General features: G+C 38.9%; 1 protein-coding gene across 1 annotated transcript; it reads right to left on the reverse strand.

Moving 5' to 3' along the window:
• Positions 1-1,807: 1,807 nt before the first annotated feature.
• LOC114388258 (NEDD8 ultimate buster 1-like) lies at positions 1,808-6,898 on the reverse strand. Its single transcript, XM_028348663.1, has 11 exons — positions 6,600-6,898; positions 6,168-6,290; positions 5,967-6,063; positions 4,996-5,031; positions 4,646-4,833; positions 4,428-4,530; positions 3,362-3,543; positions 3,215-3,292; positions 2,581-2,683; positions 2,416-2,509; positions 1,808-2,319 (listed from the first exon to the last, which is right to left on the reverse strand). Exons 1-11 carry the CDS (start codon positions 6,896-6,898, stop codon positions 1,955-1,957), a joined length of 1,668 nt encoding a protein of 555 aa, XP_028204464.1. The 3' UTR covers positions 1,808-1,954.
• Positions 6,899-20,744: the final 13,846 nt, after the last annotated feature.

Raw genomic sequence — 20,744 nt, forward strand, 5'->3', positions numbered from 1 at the left:
CATGAAGCTTGCTTCTACAATAGATTGTTGAATTTTAATATTACACGATGCTCATACATGGTTTAGAATTGTTCATGGTTGTTTCATAAAAAAAGTATGAATTGTTGTTGGATGAAAAAATTTTTTTTCTTATTATGTTAATTGATTAAGAGAGTGAGAGAGGTTTTAAAATACTTAATGAGTTGGAGCCATTATATTATTAGTCAAAATATTAAAGTGGTCTAATCAATATAAAATTATGGCTAAGGGCATATATGTTATGAAAGGCTAATTGTGTAGATACCATTAGTGATATTATAATTTGATGAGGGGCCAAATTATAATTATCAAATTTGGGCTAACTAATGACAGTTACTACTCTAAGAAATTATGGTCCCCATTTATAGAGAGGAGCGGCAATTTCGCTTTTCTTTTCTCTTAATGCTTATCAAAAGTAAAACTAATTCAGAGAAGAAAATAAAACTCTTTACATTTGAAAGATCATAAAACCAATCTTCTCATCAACCTTTCATCATAATTCCATTATGACTAATCCAGGTATGCTTCCGCATTTAGTTTTTTATCATGATTATGAGTATGGGAGCACAATGGGTTTCATTCATCTTTATGTAGTAATTTATCTCTACATGGATAGAAAACATGTGATCAGGATTGATGATTGCCTGTTAGAATCAAATTAGGTTGATTGGTTGAATCCTTACAATTTAGTATGAGAACCACCCATACTTGATTCATGTATAATTTTGAACATTTTATTTATTCAGGCTGCTAGGATATTCTAACTTTTAAATGAATTTAGATATTTTACATATTTTTACTTGATCTTACCAACAATATGTAAATGCACCGCTCATTTAAAGGTTATAGTGCATCATTAATATATATATATATATAACATTGTGCTTGTTCTTACTTTTAGAGGTCGTTGCAGTACATTAAAATAACAATCATGGGCTTCTAAAATTTAAAATAAATAAATAAAAGTTAAAATAATTTACTCTAAAAATGTTTTAATTTTGGATTTGGTACATCAATGCTAAAAATTTAGCTCATTTTAACTGTTTAGCATTTAAATGAGCTCATTGAATCAAGATATGACCAAAGTGACCTCTCCTGTGTAGATTGTTTATGAGAGAAATGGATTTCATGTGTGATTATTAATATGAATGGTGATTGGCCTAAAGGAAAGTTACCATTTAACTAATTTACATACACAAACACACCTATGATGTAAACGTGTGTGATAATTATGAGGTTTTGCATGTGAATGATAAATCATATCAAAAGATAAGTTTGTTATTTGATATGCTTTTATTATCAATGTTTAAACATTACAACAAAGATATCACTGGCAATTAATACCGAAAGTTTTACGAAAATAACTTGAGTTCGACTGAAAAAGAAACCAACAATTATTTACTCAAATACTATTCAAACTCTTTATTTCTTTTATAACAAACGGTAAAGATCTTTTTATCTTTCTCTTCTCTATTCTCTTTATCTTTATTTCAACCCAAACAACAAAACAAACAAAAGGTGTCAAAATTCATACTCTATGAGCTGAACGCGCCCCGATCTGGGCCTTTAGAGAAAGTAAGAAATTATTGCTTCCTGCATGTCTCTGCCGTTTACGTTGAGAATAATCTCAAAATGTTATACAATAGTTACTTTCTTTAACACTTTTGCTAGGCATAACTTTTTTTGTAAATTCCCCCTTATTATATTTGGGAATTTCGAAAGCAAATTAAGTATTTAAATAAAGCTAAGTGAACTTACCATCATACAAACTCCAGGGTTTGAACACATATTCACATGTTGTACTCATCATGCTATTTTCAAAAGCTCCCGCAAGGAAGAGCAGAAATACGTTCATTATTTATATCATATCCTGCTGTTTACATAAACTGGTCAATATTATTCTAAATGGTCCATAATATTTTAAATCATTTTTTTCTTACTGGGAAGGAACAGTTTCCCCACGACAGCTTGCAGACTCAACCAGGGCAAGGTACTCAGTTATGGCTTCCCCTTCTACAGTAACTTCGATGTCATAATCAGCCAAGGCATCTGCTTTCGCTATATCTGCAGAGAGCTCATCTTCCATCTCTACATCTCGTTGTTCTGTTTTACTGTGATCTTCAACCTTATACATCGCTAAATCAGCATCAACATTGTCTGGCAAAGGAGCAGATGAACTTGCACCACCATGGGAAGCAGAAGCTGAATTTTCTCGAGGTTGCGTGGGGTCAGTCCCAGGTTGTGCTGTCAGTCTTTGCAATACTTCATCTAAACTACCTCCGGCCTCAAAAGCAGCAACCACTGCAAAGAAACAGCAGTATGAGAACACTCCTATATGTCTATAACTAGTATCACCTTAGCACATTGTTGTGCCTTGAATCTAGATAACTATTGTACCTCTTGATCTTTCAAAACCCATTTGCACAACTTTTTCAATTTCAGAATCTCGTGCTGCTTTCTGTCTCTTCCTTTTCCTGGACTCGATATTGACCTTCATGTTGAAGAGAGTAAGAAGGAATATTGTTTTAAGTGACACAGAATTTTGTCAAGACAAATAGTAACCTGTAAAGCAGAATTAGTTTCTGGATTTGTCAAATCATCCAATGCTTTCTGAGTGTCATTTTCATTTCTTCTAAGGGCTTCAGCAGCAAGCTCCTTGTCAAACCTGCCAGAATAGCAATGTCAAGTCTGACTGTTATAGTATGCTTATGTGAAGTAGCTTTATAATACTAGTAGAATAAACCCTCAATTTCAATCCTGAAGTATTACCCTCTCCCCTAAATGGTCCGTAACATTAAAGAATTATATAAGTAATCCCTCAAATATTAGAAATTAAGCCAAGTAGTCCCCAAATATTGAAAAACCCTTCAACTTGAATATTTGAGGAATTAATTGTATAATTTTATTACTTCAGGCATTACCTAGGAGAACGGATAATACTTGGGAACCAAATTGGTTGTTTAATCAAATCAATACTAGTATGATTAGCTAACAGAGACTCACAAATCGCAATAAGAAATATAATGATCTGTTTAAGTTAGAATTGCATGCATGCAACGATAGATGCCACGCATGAATAAAGAAATTGTAAGTGCCATAAGCCTAGGTACTTACAATACGTACAAAGAAGTAGCCTCTTTACAGTACCAAATATCAATATTTACTATACAACATAAAAAAAAAAAAAAACACTTACCCAATAGAGACCAATTCCTTCAATCTCTCTAGATCCACAGCTTTCTTTAAGGGTGTCATCCCATATCGCTTTTGTTCCCTGGAAGCAAGCTATTTAGAAAGAGAAACCAAAGAAAATAAAGTCTGATAAGCATTAAGTGTCACTCACTTAATTTCATTTCTCCTCCGAATATCCTCCTCCCTCTTTCGCAGTTTCTTTGTCTTCTCCTCAGCAAGGAAATCAATGGCACCCCCAACATCTTGATTGTTCATTCTCAATGCTCTCTTTGCATCACGTTCAGCAAAACCCATGCTCATAACAAGTGATAAGGCTTCATCCGGCACTTGCAGCTGCAAGAAAAAGGACATTGCTTACAAGAAGAGTGAAAAAGTAATGAATGTTATGCCAAATTCTTTGGCAGGACTATATGCTCTTTTTATTCTTCTTTGAAAGAGGAAAAAAGGGGCAGGGGGCATACAAAAACAAACAAATCTGGCTATATCAATCAATATCCATCAGTACGTTCAAAATTTAAAATTAGTAATGTTGAACTCTTAATGCTATAGAAGCTTGAGCTTCAGCTGCTATTTATCTAATTTAATGTACATCTTGTAAGAATAATATGATATATGTCACAGCTTACAAACATTGATGTAACATTAAAAAATAAATCAAGTAACTAGAATATGTGAACAGTTCTAGATAAGGGAATATCAGCACCACAACAACAAACATAACAAAAAGAAGGATAAAAAACATATGAAAAGAAAGAGGAGGAAAGAAGAGAATAACAGTTGACTACTACAATATCCTTATAGGTATTAAAAATATTTGCAATAACATGACAAAGGAATTGCTTCTCTTAACATTGTCTAAAAAAAACTAACATGATACCATGGAGTAACAAAGTTCAGATAGAGGTTTCTTCATTTAATACAGCTCACTTCAAAATAGACTTTTTATTTCCATTTACTTTCCGTGTTAGTCTAAGGAAGGGACTAGGGAGAGTGACATAGCTGCTTAGGAAAATATTTCAGTTTTTACAAAAAAAAAAATTATCTCAGCATTAGAAATTTATTTAGTGCTACATGTCACACTAAAGTGAAAAGAAATGGCAACGTCCATTTCTTTATCCTAATGCAGATAAAAATACAAATAATAGAACAAATTTGAAAAGTGCTGACTTTCTTTCTTTTATCCAATTATCACAATATGCTATGAGATCTTAACAAACCTGGATAAACTTTGTCCTTGCTGAGGCTAATGTTTGTTTGGATTTCTCAAATTGGCCAGTATGATACGCCACCACCCCTTCAAGTAGCTCTAGTCTCAAATGTCTATATATGAAGCCAAGATAAGTATGGAAAATTGATCTACTTTGAATCTCATCCCAAAAATGTTGAGAATTTTAAAGGAAAAAATATATACAAGGGTTGGGAATGAACAACTCACAATGCAAGTTCTGGATAGCGACCTCCTTGCAAGAGCCTGAGGCGAAAAGAATCCTTTCCATGAGCACGTTCAATACCTTCCCTGGCCATTTCAAGACGCTTCCCTGCATCCGAGAGCCATTTGATGTCTCGTATCATAAAATAGCACCATACCATGTCTATTTGTAGTATCGGAACATTGTCAATGAGCTGAAAAGAAACAAATTGTATTAAACTCAGGCTGGTTTGACTCCTCTAATGTGAGGGATGAAGTATAGAAAAACAAGGTTCGGGGAAAAGACTATTTCTGACGGTTTTGGGAAAAACAAAAAGAAATGAGGATGTAGATTGGAATCAGATTAGATTACTCACCTCAATGACTTTTGGATCACAAAGAGAGAATGACTCCTGCAAAATAAATTAAATCTTGAATTAATCATGAAAATATAATAAAAAAAAAAACTATGCATAGCAAGACAGAAGAGAAGCCGTGTGTGCAACTTCATGAATTATACGCCATAGTCACCCAAAATAATAATAACCTAGCAAAAGTTCTAATAAAAAAGAAGGTTAAAGAAAGAGGGTAAAGATATCAAAGAAACTACATCCAAAAACCCTAACAAAGGCAATGCTTGTAAGTCAGAGTGCCTATTCATCACATTACATTCAGCTTGAGCACAATCTTGAGTTACAGCGAACAGCATCTTCTCAACGAATTACACCTTCCTCTTTTCCCTATAGTAGTTCCTCTTAATTGTTTGATCTACGTTACCCCGACACTACTTGTTACCCAATAAATGCATCATAATGGGGTTACTATTAGGAATGTTAGGAATCCCTAGTTGAGTGGAATAAACTTAACTAATTAATGTGGTACTTAATGCATGAGGCTCTCTTGCCTGATGAACTAGTCTTATTGTATCGATGCTTTCATTGAGAGTCTCTACCGGGCTCTAAAGGTGTTAAAAAAAATGGTTTGGATTGAGCCAGATTGTAACCGAACCTAAACAAAGTTGGTTTTTTCCTGAACTAGTTCAAGAAAAAATGAGTGTACTGTTTTATAAAACCAATTCGGTTAACCGAATTGTTTCTACAAAACCTGTTTGGTTAACCGAACTAGTTTTTATTTAAATATTTTTTTTCATTTGAAAAAAATAGTTCAAAAATTAGTTCGAAAACTAGTGCAAAACTGGTTCCGTTCTTAAAACTAGTTTAAAACTGGTTAAAAACTAGTTCAATTCAGAACTAGTTTTTTAAAATCAGATCAGTTTTGAACATTTGGAATAGAACTAGTTCAAAAATTTGCTCATTTGGAATAGAACATAAACTGGTCAGAAACTAACCTCTCCCATGCTAAGCACTTCCAGGGCATCTTTGTAATTCCCCTGTCTGATAAGTCGCTTCCCCTTCGCGTGAAGCATCAGTCCCATCATCACTGCCCTGCCAAACAGAATCACTATCATCACATTCCAACACTCCAATTCCAAACCAAAATGCCAAACAAAAAACAAAACATTACATATACACATGTGCATATAGCATACCTCTGATCAGTCTCAGAGCCTAAACGCACTTTCTGTCCATTCTGATCCTCAACTTCAATATTGAAGTCTTCAACCGGCAACGCACCATCCGCATGCCTTTCTGCCATTGCATTCGCAGCCGCCCTGTTCGCAACAAATGCAACCAACCAACTAAGTGCATGTTTGAATTAAAGTTTGCAAACTTAGGTTTGAGTTAGTGCATTTTGGTTAACCATTCAAAAAAGTAAAGTACTTTTGGATAGTAAACTCGACATGTTACATAACTCTCAAAAGTACGTTTGCTCTCCAAAACGGATAAAGGCAAACCCACTCTTGAGGGTGACGGAACATGTCATGAAATTTAGTTTACTCTCCAAAACTACGGTCAGCACACCCAAAACGACGGACGCGTTTAATTTCCAAATTAAAATTGCGCGAAGGCGCGTGGATGACCTGATACGCGCGAGTCTGGAGGAGCGTTCTTCCTGGGCGAGGAAGGAGTGTCCTTGTTGAGGAGTGGAGGCGCGAGTGGCGAGGATCTTGGCGTTGCTTTTGACGCCGAGTTGGGCGAGGGTTTGGGGCGGAACGGTGTCGTCTTTGAGAATCTTGCCGGCGCAGATGAGGTTGATGGAGTCGGAGGGAGTGTTCGATCGGGCGGCGACGTGGTCGCGGAGCGTGGCGAGGGTCCAGGCTTGGAGGTCCACCTCTTCCAGAACCCCCGCCCATGTCCCTCCTATCTTCAATTTCGCCATCGCTCAACACTCGGGTTTCTGCGGGGGGGCTTTTTGATTTCTAAAGTCTGTGTGCCTAGGAGTTAAGTAAGAAAGGGATGGAAAGGTGGAAACGGAAAAGCGTGTTTTACTATTCCTATGCAACTACAACAAGAAAGAAAGATTAGGATATTCTTTTCTTTTCTTTTTTTTTTTTTAGTTTGATTTTCAAGTAGGACAAATTTAAAATAGAGTGTGATTTTCTTGCAGCTTAAGATGTTTGATTTCAAGTATTAATATCAACTGAACGGTTCAATTCTACAAAAAAAAAGAAGGCCGGTTTTGGTAGATTTCTTTGAAAGTATTTATAAGAAAAAAAATAAAAAGAAACTTAATTAAAAGCTAATTTATACATAAATTAATTTAAATTTATAAACAAGATTTTATTTTCCATTTTTTCTTCCTATTTTTCTTTTCTGTAAGTGCTTCAAGAAAAGTGAAACAAAACCTAACTTAACTTCTTATCTCTTTTCATCTATATTTATTTTCAATATCTTTTTTACTAACTTGAATATGAATATTTTTCTAAAAATCATCAACATCACAACATAAATTATTTTTCATAAATTTAAAGTATATTTTATATGTTCAAAAACATTTATTTATTATATATTTAAAATATAATATAGTTAATATATTAAAAATATGTATTTATTATAAATTTTAGTGGTATGAAATAGTAGTTTTTAAAGTTTTAGTCCCAGCACAAAAAAATAATAATAAAGTTCAATTGTAGTATCTAAAAAAATTGTTATTTCATTCAAAATGTACCACTTGCCTACAAGGCTACAACAATTACCAAGAAAAAATAAATCTAAAATCCAAACTCATGGTTGGTTGGTCATCCTTCCAACAGGAAAAAAAATCTCCAAAATTAAATAAAATATTCTTCTTGTCAAATTAAAAGTGTGATTTATATATATATATATACTCATATTATTTAATCACGGGATATTGATAAAGAATACAACTTGGAACAGATAAGAAGAAACGAGGATTAGCAAAGTTAACAAAAGATCTTACTAATCCGTGAGCCACCGAGTTTGCACCACGACGAACGAAGTTGACTTTGATGTCAGATCTAAAGTGCAAGAGGTTCCAGCAGCATAAACAGATGGTGCAGCCAAATTCAAAGAGATCATTGGCCCCTTTAAGGATGCTGTTGGATACCTAAATGCAGTTAGACTCGACGATGACATTCTCCACACCCAGGTTGAGAAGCCATTTGATTGCCTCCAGCACCGCGATGGCCTCGCCTTCTGCAACGAAAAGAAGGAAATTTTCTGTCTGAGTGCAAGCTTGGACGAAAGACCCATTGTCATCGCACAAGCAGAACACCATGCCAAAAGCTCTGCGGTCCTCAAAAAAAGTCGCATCAACATTGCATTTCAACAAAGCCAGGAGCTGGAAGGGGCCAATGGGCTTGAGGTTGGGCAACAATGGAAGACTACTCAGCTTGAGGCTGGGCTTTTTGCGCATTCCTCCACTGACTATACATCTCGTTAGCTCTAGCCAAAATTTGGTCGACATAGTTGCTTGCTTCCTTCTACAGAAGGTCATTTGGGGCTAACCAGAGACTCCATAAGATCATGCACACCCGCGCAACCTGGTTGTTATCAGCTGCTGTTATTAAAACAAAAAATAAGTTCCCTAAAGCTTTCCACATACTCTGCAATAAGGTTGAGAACATGAGCTAGATCAGCTGAGTTCCTGCATTAGAGTGCTTTATCACATGCAATAAAGGTATGCCAACAATTCTCCAGGTTTGTTTCACAAGTGACACAAGTGGCAAAGCAAGGAATACCTCTATGTTGGAGATGTAGCCTGGTGGGTAAACAATCTCTACAGGCTTTCCAAAGAAAGTGCTTTATTTTGGGAAGGAGTTTAAGACTCCAGAGGCTCCTCCAATCCCTTTGAACCTTTTAAGTAATGCATATCAATCAAGGCACGATCCCCATGGTATGTTGTGCAGACTAAATGAGCATTATCCTTAATTACTCCAACGCCATATCAAGACATCATCCCTATCGTCCTTTAAAATTGGTACATAAAAGATAGCCTCAACGTCCTCCCAGTCTAAGATACTGTTAAGGATATCCAGGTTCCAGTTACCCTTATCTTGGTCAATAAGGTCCTTGACCACCATAGTTTCAAGCTCACTAGGTGGTGGTGTTCGAACATGTCTGTGTTGAGTACCCCTGAGCCATGGGTCTTCCTAGACCCTTGTTGTGGCTCCATTTCCAATGCACCATCTGCAACCTTCTTAAACTAACAAAGAGGCACTCCAAAGGCTCCTCCAAGAAAAACTAGGATTATGCCCTAGATGGGAGTTTAAGAATTTACCATCAGCAAAATGTGTGTACGAGATACTAGAGAGTCAAGGTGTTTTAACAGTCTCCACTCTTGTTTGCCTAGGAGGACTAAGTTGAAGTCATGGAGATCCTGGAAGTTCATTCCTCCATGTTTTTTCCTAAGAGTTAATCGTTCTCTTCTCATCCAGCAAACTCTTTTTCCATTTCCACCTTACAAGCCCAACCAAAATGAGTTTAACATCTTCTGGATATCATCCAAAAGAGATGAAGGAAGGAGAAAGGCCTACATGCAGTAGGTTGGAATAGATTGCAAGACTGCTTTAATTATAACCTCCTTGCCAACCTAGGAAAGAAATCTACCTGACCAAGATTGGATCTTACGCCAGATCTCATCTTTAACAAAGTTGAAGATACTCCTTTTGCTTCTCCCAATTAATGATCGCATGCCAAGTACTTACCCATTCCCATTCCCTTCTTTACACTCAACTCATGTAAAAACAATTGAGGTGTTTCGATTAAAGAGAACTTCAGATTTCTGAAAATTAATGGATTGGCCTAGGCGTTGCCATTCTTCATTGTTTGCTCTAAAGAAAAGGATAGAGTCATGTAAAACAAAATCTTCAAGGATGCTCTTCAGCTTTAGACATTCTTCATCATTTGCTTTAAAGAAAAGGAAACAGTCATCTCTGAAGAGCAGATGATAGATACTAAGGGCACTTATGTAGATTTTTACCCCATGAATACAACCTCTAACTTCTAGTGATTTGATTAATGTCAATAAGCCCTTAGTGCAAAGGATGACGAGGTAGGGGGACAAAGGGTTCCCCTATCTCAACCCGTGACCTAGGACGATAGGCCTAACCTTCTCACTATTAACTATGAGTGAGTAGCTCATAAATTCAAGACACATAGAAATCCTCCCATAATAGTTTAAAATTTTCATTTTCAAATTCTTTTCCATTGTCCCTTCTAATTGAAGTAATGCACATTCTTTTTTCATTTTGAACTCTTTTACAAAATTTAAAGAAGACATTGAAGGACTCATCCTTGTGGGCTAGGAACAAAATCTAGGTCCATCTAGAGTAATTATCCACTGCAACTAGTCTATACCTTTTTCCACTTACTGAGGTTGTTCTAGTTGGGCCAAACAGATCAGGATGTAATAATTCTAAAGGTCTTGAGGAGGAAAAAATATTTTTGCTAGAAAAGGAACTTTTAACTTGTTTTCTGTTTTGACAAACTTCACATGCATTTGTCCCTCATACCTATGACCAGATTTGTCTATGGGACATCTTCCATATCGTTCCAATTTGTTAAGATTTTCCGTTTCTCCAACAAATTTGGCTAAGGTTGTCTTTAAAGTATCAATCTACTCATTAAGTTCATTAAGATTTGCAACATATTGAGGTTGACCCTTAACACTTAATTCTTTAAAAGCTTATCATTTAAGAATTTCATAGACTTTTTTGTGAATTTCACATTCTACCCAAAGATCATGTTTACTCTTTTTCAAGTTCTCATAATCTTTGTGAGCTTGTGCACATTCTTTCCAAAAATCATACCTTTCTCTCGTTAGGCGATCTTGAAGTTCATTGAGTTCTTTTAACTTCTTTTTTTTTGTAGAACTCAAATTTTACTTTCCTAAATGTGAAAATCATTCATTAAAGTATCTCATTCTTTGGAAAAAAATTTCATTTTCCAGAAAAATTTCCTTTTTCATGGTTTCATAAGCTTCATTGTTTTGAGTAACTTTTTGTCAAAGTACTAATATATTTAGATTGATGGACTTCTTTTAGTTCAGTATGATCTTTAGACAGTTTCTTAAACTCTTTTTGCAAGTTTTTGTAAACTTTTGAAAGAATGGATGAGTTTGAAAGTAGTTCGTGATAGGCTTGTTTTAAAGATTCAGGGTCATTGAGATCTACCTCCTCTTGTTTTTATTCTAATTCTTCAGAAGTTGTATCGACCATCAGACATAGGTTGATTTCCTTTTCTCCTTCTTCATCAGAGGTGGTGTCATCCAGATCCTCCCAAGTGCTCATGAGGCTTTTCTTGTCCTTGGACTTCTCCAGTTCTAGGTGCTCTGACTTGAAATGTCCAGGCTTGTTACACTTATAGCATATAACGGAGCTCTTTTCTCTGTCTTCCTTCAACTTGAACACCTTCTTGGAGGAGTTCTTCCATTCGGGCCCACTCTTGTTCTTCCACATCTTCCTGATCTTTCTCGAGATGAAAGCTAACTCATCATCCTAATTAGATTCTTCTTCAAATTCCTCATTAGAAGAGTTGTCTATGCTCAGTGCTTTGGATGCACTTTTGGACAATGGCCTTGATGAGGATTCCTTGGTTGATGATGCTTTCTTTACTTTCTGGCCACCGAGAGCAAGAGATTTTCCCTTCTTGATTCCTTTATCTTGTTCATGGACCTTTAAAGTTCTAACAAGCTCTTCAAGGGACATGGTGTCAAGATTCTTCAAACTTCTCAATGTTGTAACCCGTGGTCCCCACTTTCTAGACAAACTTCTCAAAATTTTATCAATATGATCATAATTGTCAAAATTTTTGCCTAAAGATCCTAGTTCATTTAATATGGTTTGGAAGCATCCAAACATACAATGTATGTCCTCACCTTCGTCCATAGTAAATAACTTATTCTTACATCTGAGGAGACTTAGTTTGTTTCTCTTTACCTGTGACGACTCTTTATACGTTATGACCAGTGTGTCCCATACCTGTTTTGCACTTCTGAAGCTAGTGCTCCTTGGTGTATTACTCTCCATATAGATCACACAACAGAGCATTTTGAGCTTTAAAGTTGAGCAAAAATATTTATTTTTCCTCTTCTGTCCATTGGCTTTTGGGGATCTCATTTAGCTTAGCATCATATGGAATATAGTTTCCATTTTCTACAATGTCTCACAGATCAATGTGTATAGACTCAAAGTGAGCAATCATCCTTTCCTTCCAGTAGTCGTACTTGACTCCTTTGAAAAATAGTGGTTTGTTGGTAGCTTATCTTTCTTCCATTTCTTTCTTTGACTGCATCTTTGCCTCTATATTATTAGATATTAAACCCAAGAGGTCGAGCCCTGATGCCAACTGAAATAACAAATATCACACTAGAGGGGGGGTTGAATAATGTCATCCAATGAATAAAACTTGTTTTGATGAAAACAAAAACACTATCGTCCAGTGATTGATAAAATAGTATTTTCACAAACGTTTATATTGGTGTGACTAAGTGTGTCAAGATAAGCTTAAGAGAATACCAATAAAATAGTTTATATTGATTCACTCAAACAGAGCTACATTCAATTCTCTTTCACAAACCACTGAAGGGTTCTGTCGCAACCTACCCTTTTGTGGGCGAGCGAGGCGAGGCTCACGGGTGCGTCTTCCAACGGAGGAAAATGCGCGGAGTCGCCACCAACGTTTATTTGTGGAAAACGTCGGAAAAACCGAAGGAAACCGGTCATGAAGAATATTCCAGATTCGGGAGTTGTATTTACGTTTGAGGAAGGTATTAACACCTCTCACGTTTGTCCCAAAGGACAACAGCCTTAAATTAGAATTGTGTGAAATTGCGTATCTAAACTTTTATTTCTTTTTTATTTTTGAGGTCGACAAAAGCGGGGCTCTTGCTCCTACGTACCCTCCATCGAAGAGGAAATCAGACCTACGTAGTTCTTTCTAAAGGGCGAATCAAGCGATTCTTTTTACTTGGAAGGTGGTCCTTTTAAGGCGTTGGACCTTAAAATGATCCATTTTTACTTGGTGAGAAAAACTGAGGTATCGAATCTTAAAATCCTTTTTAGTGATTTTTTGCGAATGAGCTTGACTTTGCGAGTTGATTTTAGCCTTAGTTTCACTTTAGTTATTAGTCAATTCAATTACGAAAGAGAAATCCCAAAGAGAAACGTCCGATTGCTTTTTTTGGTTTATTTTACTAAAAGATATTTTTTTATTATTATATTATTATTTTACCTCTTTTTGGTTTCCAACGTGGTTACGGCATGATCGAACGGTCGGATTGCATTTTAACAGAAACTAACGGATATTACAATTCAAATGATCGGTGGAAATTCATTTTATTTTTTGATTAGGCGAGAAAATGACTTAAGTAAATGACTAAAACACGTCAAAAGGGTGTACGGAAAGTAAATGAAACTAAAATAAAAGTACGTGAAACAAATGGGGACCACCAAGGGTACATAGAATGAATTAAAAAGTTCGATTTCGGGAACTTACCAGTTGAAGACCGAAGAACGACGAAGAACGAACGACGAACGACGAACGACGAAGAACGGTTGAAAATCTTTGCGAAATCACCCACGGAAACATTACGGAAGCGCCTCGGCTTGGATTTTCTTCACGGAAACAATTTTCCTCACTAATTTTAAGTGATTACGAAGTACCAGAAGGGCTGAACATTTTTGTTCTTCCCTCCTTCCCCTATTTATAGGAAAAGGAAGGAGATGCTTGCCACCCAGCTCGCCCAAGCGAGCTAGATTGCTTCCTCCAGAAGCAACCGCCTTCGAGAGAAACATCCTGGAAGGCCCAAGTGGTCCTAGTTGCTATTTGAACCCCCATTTTTACTAAATACACCCCCTGGCCTTTTTTTAGTGATTCTTTTTCCGTAAAGTTATGGAAATTTGCGAATTTTGTAACGATACTTGTTTTCTTTCCGTAATCATCCCTTTTTTGTCTTCCGGAATGTTACGAAACTTTATGGATTGCGCACTAACACTTCTTTCTAATTTCTAGCATGTCACGAAACTTCACGGATTGTGCTACGACGCTTTTCTTTTGGCTTCCGGCATGTCTCGGAACTTCACAAATTGCCTAACGATAGGTGCCAAATACCTCGAAGTGGTCAAACGAGGGTCGCATCCCAACAACGGATGGTCCCCGGATGAAATTAGGGTATGACAGTTGCCCCCTCTTTACTTGTCTTTTATTAGAGATAAAAGGGAAGTAAAGATAAGACACTAATTTCGTTCAAGCGAAACACCATTCGGCCAGTGAACCTCCCTGCCAGCGGAACCTGCAAAAATTTGAAAATGATCAGTACCGACACATCATCCTGATACTGTCGAATTTGTTCCTCTTGGTTGATACAAGATGCAGAATGACCATAATTTGTCTCCGTGTTTTGTTGGACACAATCAAGCCTGGGCGGCGAGACACAGAATGACCATAATTTGTCTCTGCGTGCCACCGGACACGATCACCTCTGGATGGCAAAAAGGTGCGCGGAATGACCATAATTTGTCTCCGCCCACCTTTCAACTTACTGTCCCCGAATGACAAAGGGCGTAGAATCTGTCTCTGCGCGTTTATCACTCGACTTGCGAAATCTGAATGACAAAGGGCGCAGAATCTGTCTCTGAGCGTTTACCACCCAATTTGATGTTCCTGAATGATAAAGGGTGCAGAATTCGTCTATGCGCTTTTATCACCCAATTTGCGAAATCTGAATGGCAAAGGGCGCAGAATTCGTCTATGCGCGTTTACCACTCGACTCGCTGCTCCTGAATGATAAAGGGCACAAAATTCGTCTATGCGCGTTTATCACCCAATTTGCGAAATCTGAATGGCAAAGGGCACAAAATTCGTCTATGCGTGTTTACCACTCGACTCGCTGCTCCTGAATGATAAAGGGCGCAGAATTTGTCTATGCGCGTTTATCACCCAATTTGCGAAATCTGAATGACAAAGGGCGTAGAATTCGTCTATGCGCGTTTACCACTCGACTCGCTGCTCCTAAATGATAAAGGGCGCATAATTTGTCTCTACGCGTTTATCACCCAATTTGCGAAATATGAATGACAAAGGGCACAGAATTCGTCTATGCGCGTTTACCACTCGACTCGTTGCTCCTGAATGATAAAGGGCGCAAAATTTGTCTTTGCGCGTTTATCACCCAATTTGCGAAATCTGAATGGCAAAGGGCGCAGAATTCGTCTATGCGCGTTTACCACTCGACTCGCTGCTCCTGAATGATAAAGGGCGCAAAATTTGTCTCTGCGCGTTTATCACCCAATTTGCGAAATATGAATGGCAAAGGGCACAGAATTCGTCTATGCGCGTTTATCACTCATCGAGCGTGCGAATAACCGCATGTCATCGGGCCCGCCGCCTCTGGATGAAAAAAGGCACAAAAGACGACGTTAGTCTCTGCGTGCTATCATGCTTTGAGTCTTATAGATAGCAAAAGTACCAAATGGTTCCCGCATGTCATCGGGCCCGTCGCCTCTGGATGACAAAAGGCACAGAAGACGACTTTAGTCTCTACGTGCTATCATGCTTTGAGTCTTATAGATAGCAAAAGTACCAAATGGTTCCTGCATATCATCGGACCCGTCGCCTCTGGATGACAAAAGGCGCAAAAGATGACTTTAGTCTCTGCGTACTATCATGCTTTGAGTCTTATAGATAGCAAAAAGGTGTGGGACCAAATGATTCCCGCATGTCATCGGGCCTGCCGCCTCTGGATGACAAAAGGCGCAAAAGACAACGTTAGTCTTTGCGTGCTATCATGCTTTGAGTCTTATATATAGAAAAAGTTTATACGGATAACCGCATGGGTATTTCTGCTTGTCGCATGACTCCAAGGTCAGTATGACAGAGATTATGGGGCGACCGACAAAAGCGAGGCTCTTGCTCCTACGTATCCTTAATGAGGAACTCAGACCTACGTAGTTCTGGATAACTTGTGAGACTAAAAATAATCTCGGTGTTTTCTTCACTAAAATGCAAACATGCTTTAGTAAAGAGAAAAAAAACTTCCAACTAATCAGAGCAACATATGCTTTTCGGATGAAAAACAATGTGTCTACCGGGGAAGGGGAGTATGCTGATGAAATCTTCTGATAACCATAAATGAGATTTTGGATGTTAGCATTTCGTTTCTAAATTACTATTTAGAGGAAACACTGGGTTCAACAAAAATAGAAGAAAATCACTCCAAGTGTATCAATCTCACACAGGTAAGTGTTTCATCCTAATTCCGAACCATAGATATGTCACGACTTGATTTTGCAAATCATTCCCTATCAAATCAAAGATTACATGCGTGATCATGGATCAATAGGACCTTTTCTCGGGAATGGTTTGTTTCTTGTGGGAAATTTGGCTTTGAGTGTTCTTGGCCTTTTCCTTTTCTGTTTAGTTTGGTGCGAGGCGAACAAGTCACCGACGCACAGGATTTTGGTTGGCAATCAAAGGGAGAGGACCACTTTAGATCGTGGTTTCCTTTCTTTTTTTGTTTACTTGGTGATAACTCTGTATTGTTCAGATGTTGTCTGGTCCAAAGACCTTTCTACATATTTCTTTTGTTTTCTTTCGATCTTTGGCCGGGAATTTTCTTTCTTTTTTGCTTTCTCCCACTCTTTGATTGGGAATTTCCTCTTTTTGTTTTTCTTTCGATTCTTTGATCGGGAATTTTCTCCTTTTTGTTTTCTTTTGAGGGCAAGGTTTATGGTAAGTTGGGATTTTGGCTCAAGGCTTGTAGAATGGCTGGATATGATATATGTCAGGGTTTGGTTTGGTTCAAGGATAAAAGGGGATGTCCCACATTATTTCCATGACACAAATGCAACAATGATGATTTGGAAACTTTATGCAAAACTAGCCATGCATGCACCTACGTGGACACTCAAGTGTCGAAAGTTTTTTGGTCATGTGATGCTAGGGCTCATAATTCATTTTCTCTACTTTAGTCAACCCAGTATTTCCAAAATATGTTCTTTTATCAGTTCGGGCATTCATCCGAGTCTATTTTTGGGTGTTCGGGAAAATTTTCACAGCATTCACCCTTCAGGTGTATACACACATTTTTTCAAAAACTGGTTATGATCAATGAATTTTTTTTCAAAGAAAAGTTGAAAGTTATCTCTTTTCAAAAGCATGTTGGTTTTTCAGCTAGACAACTTATTTTTTTTTCTTTTTCTCTTTTTCCTTTTTATTATTTGTTTATTTCTTTTTTTTTTGTTTTGTTTTTTTTCATGAGGTATTTTGCTACCTAAACATATGTATATTTTTGTGTGGTATTTTTGCTATATAGATGCATATCCAAGGTATCTTGCTACCCAAACATACGTATATATATTTTGTGAGGTATCTTTGCTACATACATGCATATCCAAGGTATCTTGCTACCTAAACATACATATATACATATATATATATATATATATATATATATATATATATTGTGAGGTATGACTACCTTCCGAGCTTGTGCTTGTTTTATTTAAATTCCCAGGATCCTGAGCAACTAGGTGTGTCCCCCTATGAATTGAGAAACAAAGGTGATCAAATAACAAGCAGAGATTTAAAAGGTACTAGGTTGCCTCCTAGTAGCGCTTCTTTAACGTCTTGAGCTGGACGCCTGATGACTTGTTGGTCACGGACCTAGTACTTTGCTTACCTTTGGCTTTGGACTTGGTCGCCTATTGGTCGGCCATGTGTCGTAGGCAATACTCTAACCTTTCTGTGGATGAGCTGAAGAGCTCTGGAGGTGGCGGCGGTGCATTTGTTGCTTGTTGCTGGCCATCCCTAGGCTGTTGTGGTGTCTCGCCCTCTGCCTGCCTGGGGCACAATACTTCTTGATGAAAGCTCGGCTAGTAGGAGGCTTGATGACCTTGCTGGGGGTGACAGGCACTCCGTAGAACTGACAGAGGCCCATAATCAGAGCCGGAAGCCCCAGGACCCTGTTGGACTTCTTTGGATCCACGAGGTGTCCTGCGGGCGCGATCCCTACAAACAATAGATGACATCAGAAATCAGTTAGAACCATATGCATACTTACCTATGTCGCGATGGCATGACCTTGCCGGGGGGTACGGGCACCCTGTAGGACTGACAAAGGCCCATAACCAAAGTTGGAAACCCCAAAGCCCTGTTGGACTTCTCCGGGTCCACTGGGTGTCTTGTGGGCGCGACCCCTGCAAATAGTAGGTGGCGTTAGAAATCAGTTGGAAATAATGCATACCTACCTATGTCGGGACGACACAGACCAACTGATACTTCCGCAGGGGGAGATCGGCATTACGGTCGTTGGGCAGAATGTTGCTAAGTAGCAACGTCATTTATATCTGTGTAAGAGTGGTCATGTTGATGTGCATGATCCACACTCGTCTCTTTGTAGCGGCACGGGTGAAATCTTGCCCCGATATGCATAGTAGCTGCGTGATAGCCTCCCTCTCTGGTTGTATTCGCACAGTTGGTGCCCTCCAATATCAGGGGGTGGCCCAGGAACTGACAAAAGGAAACTACTGGCCCCTTAACCGGGAGTGCAAGTCTCGGTTAAGCATTTAAAGGTAGAGGACCTTAAATTCTCTTAAGGTGCAGATGTGGAGCCCTCTGAAAGCGAGGACGCGTAGCCCTCTAAAATCTAGGGAGTGTGCAGCCCTCCGAAGGCGAGGACGTGTTGCCCTCTAAAGGCAAAGGCGTGTAGCCCTCTGAAAAGGGGGACATGTAGTCCTCTGAAGGCGAGGGCGTGTAGCCCTCCAAAGGCGAGGACGTGTAGTCCTTTCAAGGTGAGGACGTATAGTCCTCTAAAGATGAGGGTGTGTAGCCCTCTGAAGGTGAGGTCGTGAAGTCCTCTGAAGGCGAGGACGTGTAGTCCTCTGAAGGTGAGGACGTGTAGTCATCTGAAGGTGAGGACGTATAGTCCTCTGACGACGAGGACGTGTAGTCCTTTGAAGGTGAGGGCGTGAAGCCCTCTGAAGGTGAGGACGTGTAGTCCTCAAAAGGTGAGGACGTATAGTCCTCTAACGGCGAGGACGTGTAGTCCTCTGAAGGCGAGGGCGCGCAACCCTCTTAAGGCGAGGGCGTGTAACCCTTTGAAGGCGAGGGCATATAGCCCTTTAAAGGCGAAGACGTGCAGTCCTTTGAAGGTGAGGGCGTGAAGCCCTCTAAAGGTGAGGACGTGTAGTCCTCTAAAGGTGAAGACGTATAGTCCTCTGACGACGAGGACATGTAGTCCTCTGAAGGCGAGGGCACACAACCCTCTTAAGGCGAAGGCGTGTAGCCCTCTGAAGGCGAGGGCATATAGCCCTTTAAAGGCGAGGACGTGCAGTCCTCTGATGGCGAGGACGTGCAGTCCTCTGAATTTGAGGTCGTCTAGTCCTCTGAAGGTGAGGACGTGAAGTCCTCTGAAGTTGAGGACTTGTAGTCCTCTAAAGTGGAGGACGTGTAGTCCTCTGAAGGCGAGGGCGTGAAGCCCTCTGAAGGTGAGGACGTATAGTCCTCTGACAGCGAGGACGTGTAGTCCTCTGAAGGCGAGGGCATATAGCCCTTTAAAGACGAGGACGTGCAGTCCTCTGAATTTGAGGACGTCTAGTCCTACGAAGGCGAAGGCGTGTAGCCCTCTGAAGGTGAGGACGTGAAGTCCTCTGAAGGCGAGGAAGTGTAGTCCTCTGACGGTGAGGGCGTGTATCCCTCTGAAGGCAAGGACGTGTAGCCCTCTTAAGGTGAGGACGTACAGTCCTCTGAAGGTGATAGGTACTAGTACCCAAGGGTCCAACCTTATGAGAAAGCAAGAGATCGACTCATCGAGAGGGCCGGTCATCCCAAATTCACAAGATTTGGACATTAGATGTAGGAAATCTATGCAGTTAACATGATTTTTAGGGATGCAGATGCATGCAACCTTTGTCGTGAAATTTGGTAAGTGCGGACTTCATATGAAACAATGCAATGTAATGGAAAGTTGTACAATGTTCATGACATTCTTTCCCTATTTTGTGATTTTTATTTTTATTTTTTTGGAAAACACAGATTGACTGTCCTTTTGAAAGAGGTGATAATTCATGCAACCTTATCCTATCTTTTGCAAATCTTTCTGGGAACTCCCTCAGAGTGTATGTTCTGTTTGATTTAGTCACTTGACCATTTTGGAGTGACGGCAATGGAGCCGTTTGACGTTTAATCAATCCATATAAATTCCAGGGTTTGTCCCCCTTTTTTTTGTTTAAAAACATCGACGGGTGAGAACTTTTTATCTGTCCCTATGTTCACTTGAGGCTCATGCACGATGCCCCTCATTGCCCCAGTGTAAGGCTTTGAGGTACCAATTGTTATCTTTCGTCATGACCTTGTAGCTGGGAATCTATTGGGTGAGAACTTCTAATCTGCCCCTAGGTTTACTTGAGGTTTATGCATGGTGCCCCTCATTGCCCCAGTGTAGGGCTTTGAGATACCAATTGTTGTCTTTCGTCATGACCTTGTAGCAGGGAACCTATTGGGTGAGAACTTCTAATCTGCCCCTAGGTTTACTTCAGGTTTATGCACGATGCCTTTCATTGCCCTAGTGTAGGGTTCTGAGGTAACCATTGTTGTCTTACTTTTCACAACCTTGTAGCAAAGAAGAATGAAAGAAGCGGTTGATTCTTGCAAAAAGGATTTTCCAAGGACGAGAAATAGTTGAAGGATTTTTTTAGTTGGAGGGTTAAGTCAAATGACTACTATTCTTGATAACTAACTTCTCTCTAAAAAGACAAACCTTTCGG

This window comes from Glycine soja, chromosome 15, assembly GCF_004193775.1.
Source record: "Glycine soja cultivar W05 chromosome 15, ASM419377v2, whole genome shotgun sequence".
Classification (NCBI taxonomy): Eukaryota; Viridiplantae; Streptophyta; class Magnoliopsida; order Fabales; family Fabaceae; genus Glycine; species Glycine soja.

Excerpts from the sequence above, each read along its gene's own strand:
- LOC114388258 (XM_028348663.1), bottom strand. The coding sequence starts at position 6,898 with ATGGCGAAATTGAAGATAGGAGGGACATGGGCGGGGGTTCTGGAAGAG. Across the intron at positions 6,291-6,599 it reads TCCAGACTCGCGCGTATCAG|GGCGGCTGCGAATGCAATGG; the intron begins GTCATCCACGCG and ends TGTTGCGAACAG. Across the intron at positions 2,510-2,580 it reads AAACTAATTCTGCTTTACAG|GTCAATATCGAGTCCAGGAA; the intron begins GTTACTATTTGT and ends TTCAACATGAAG.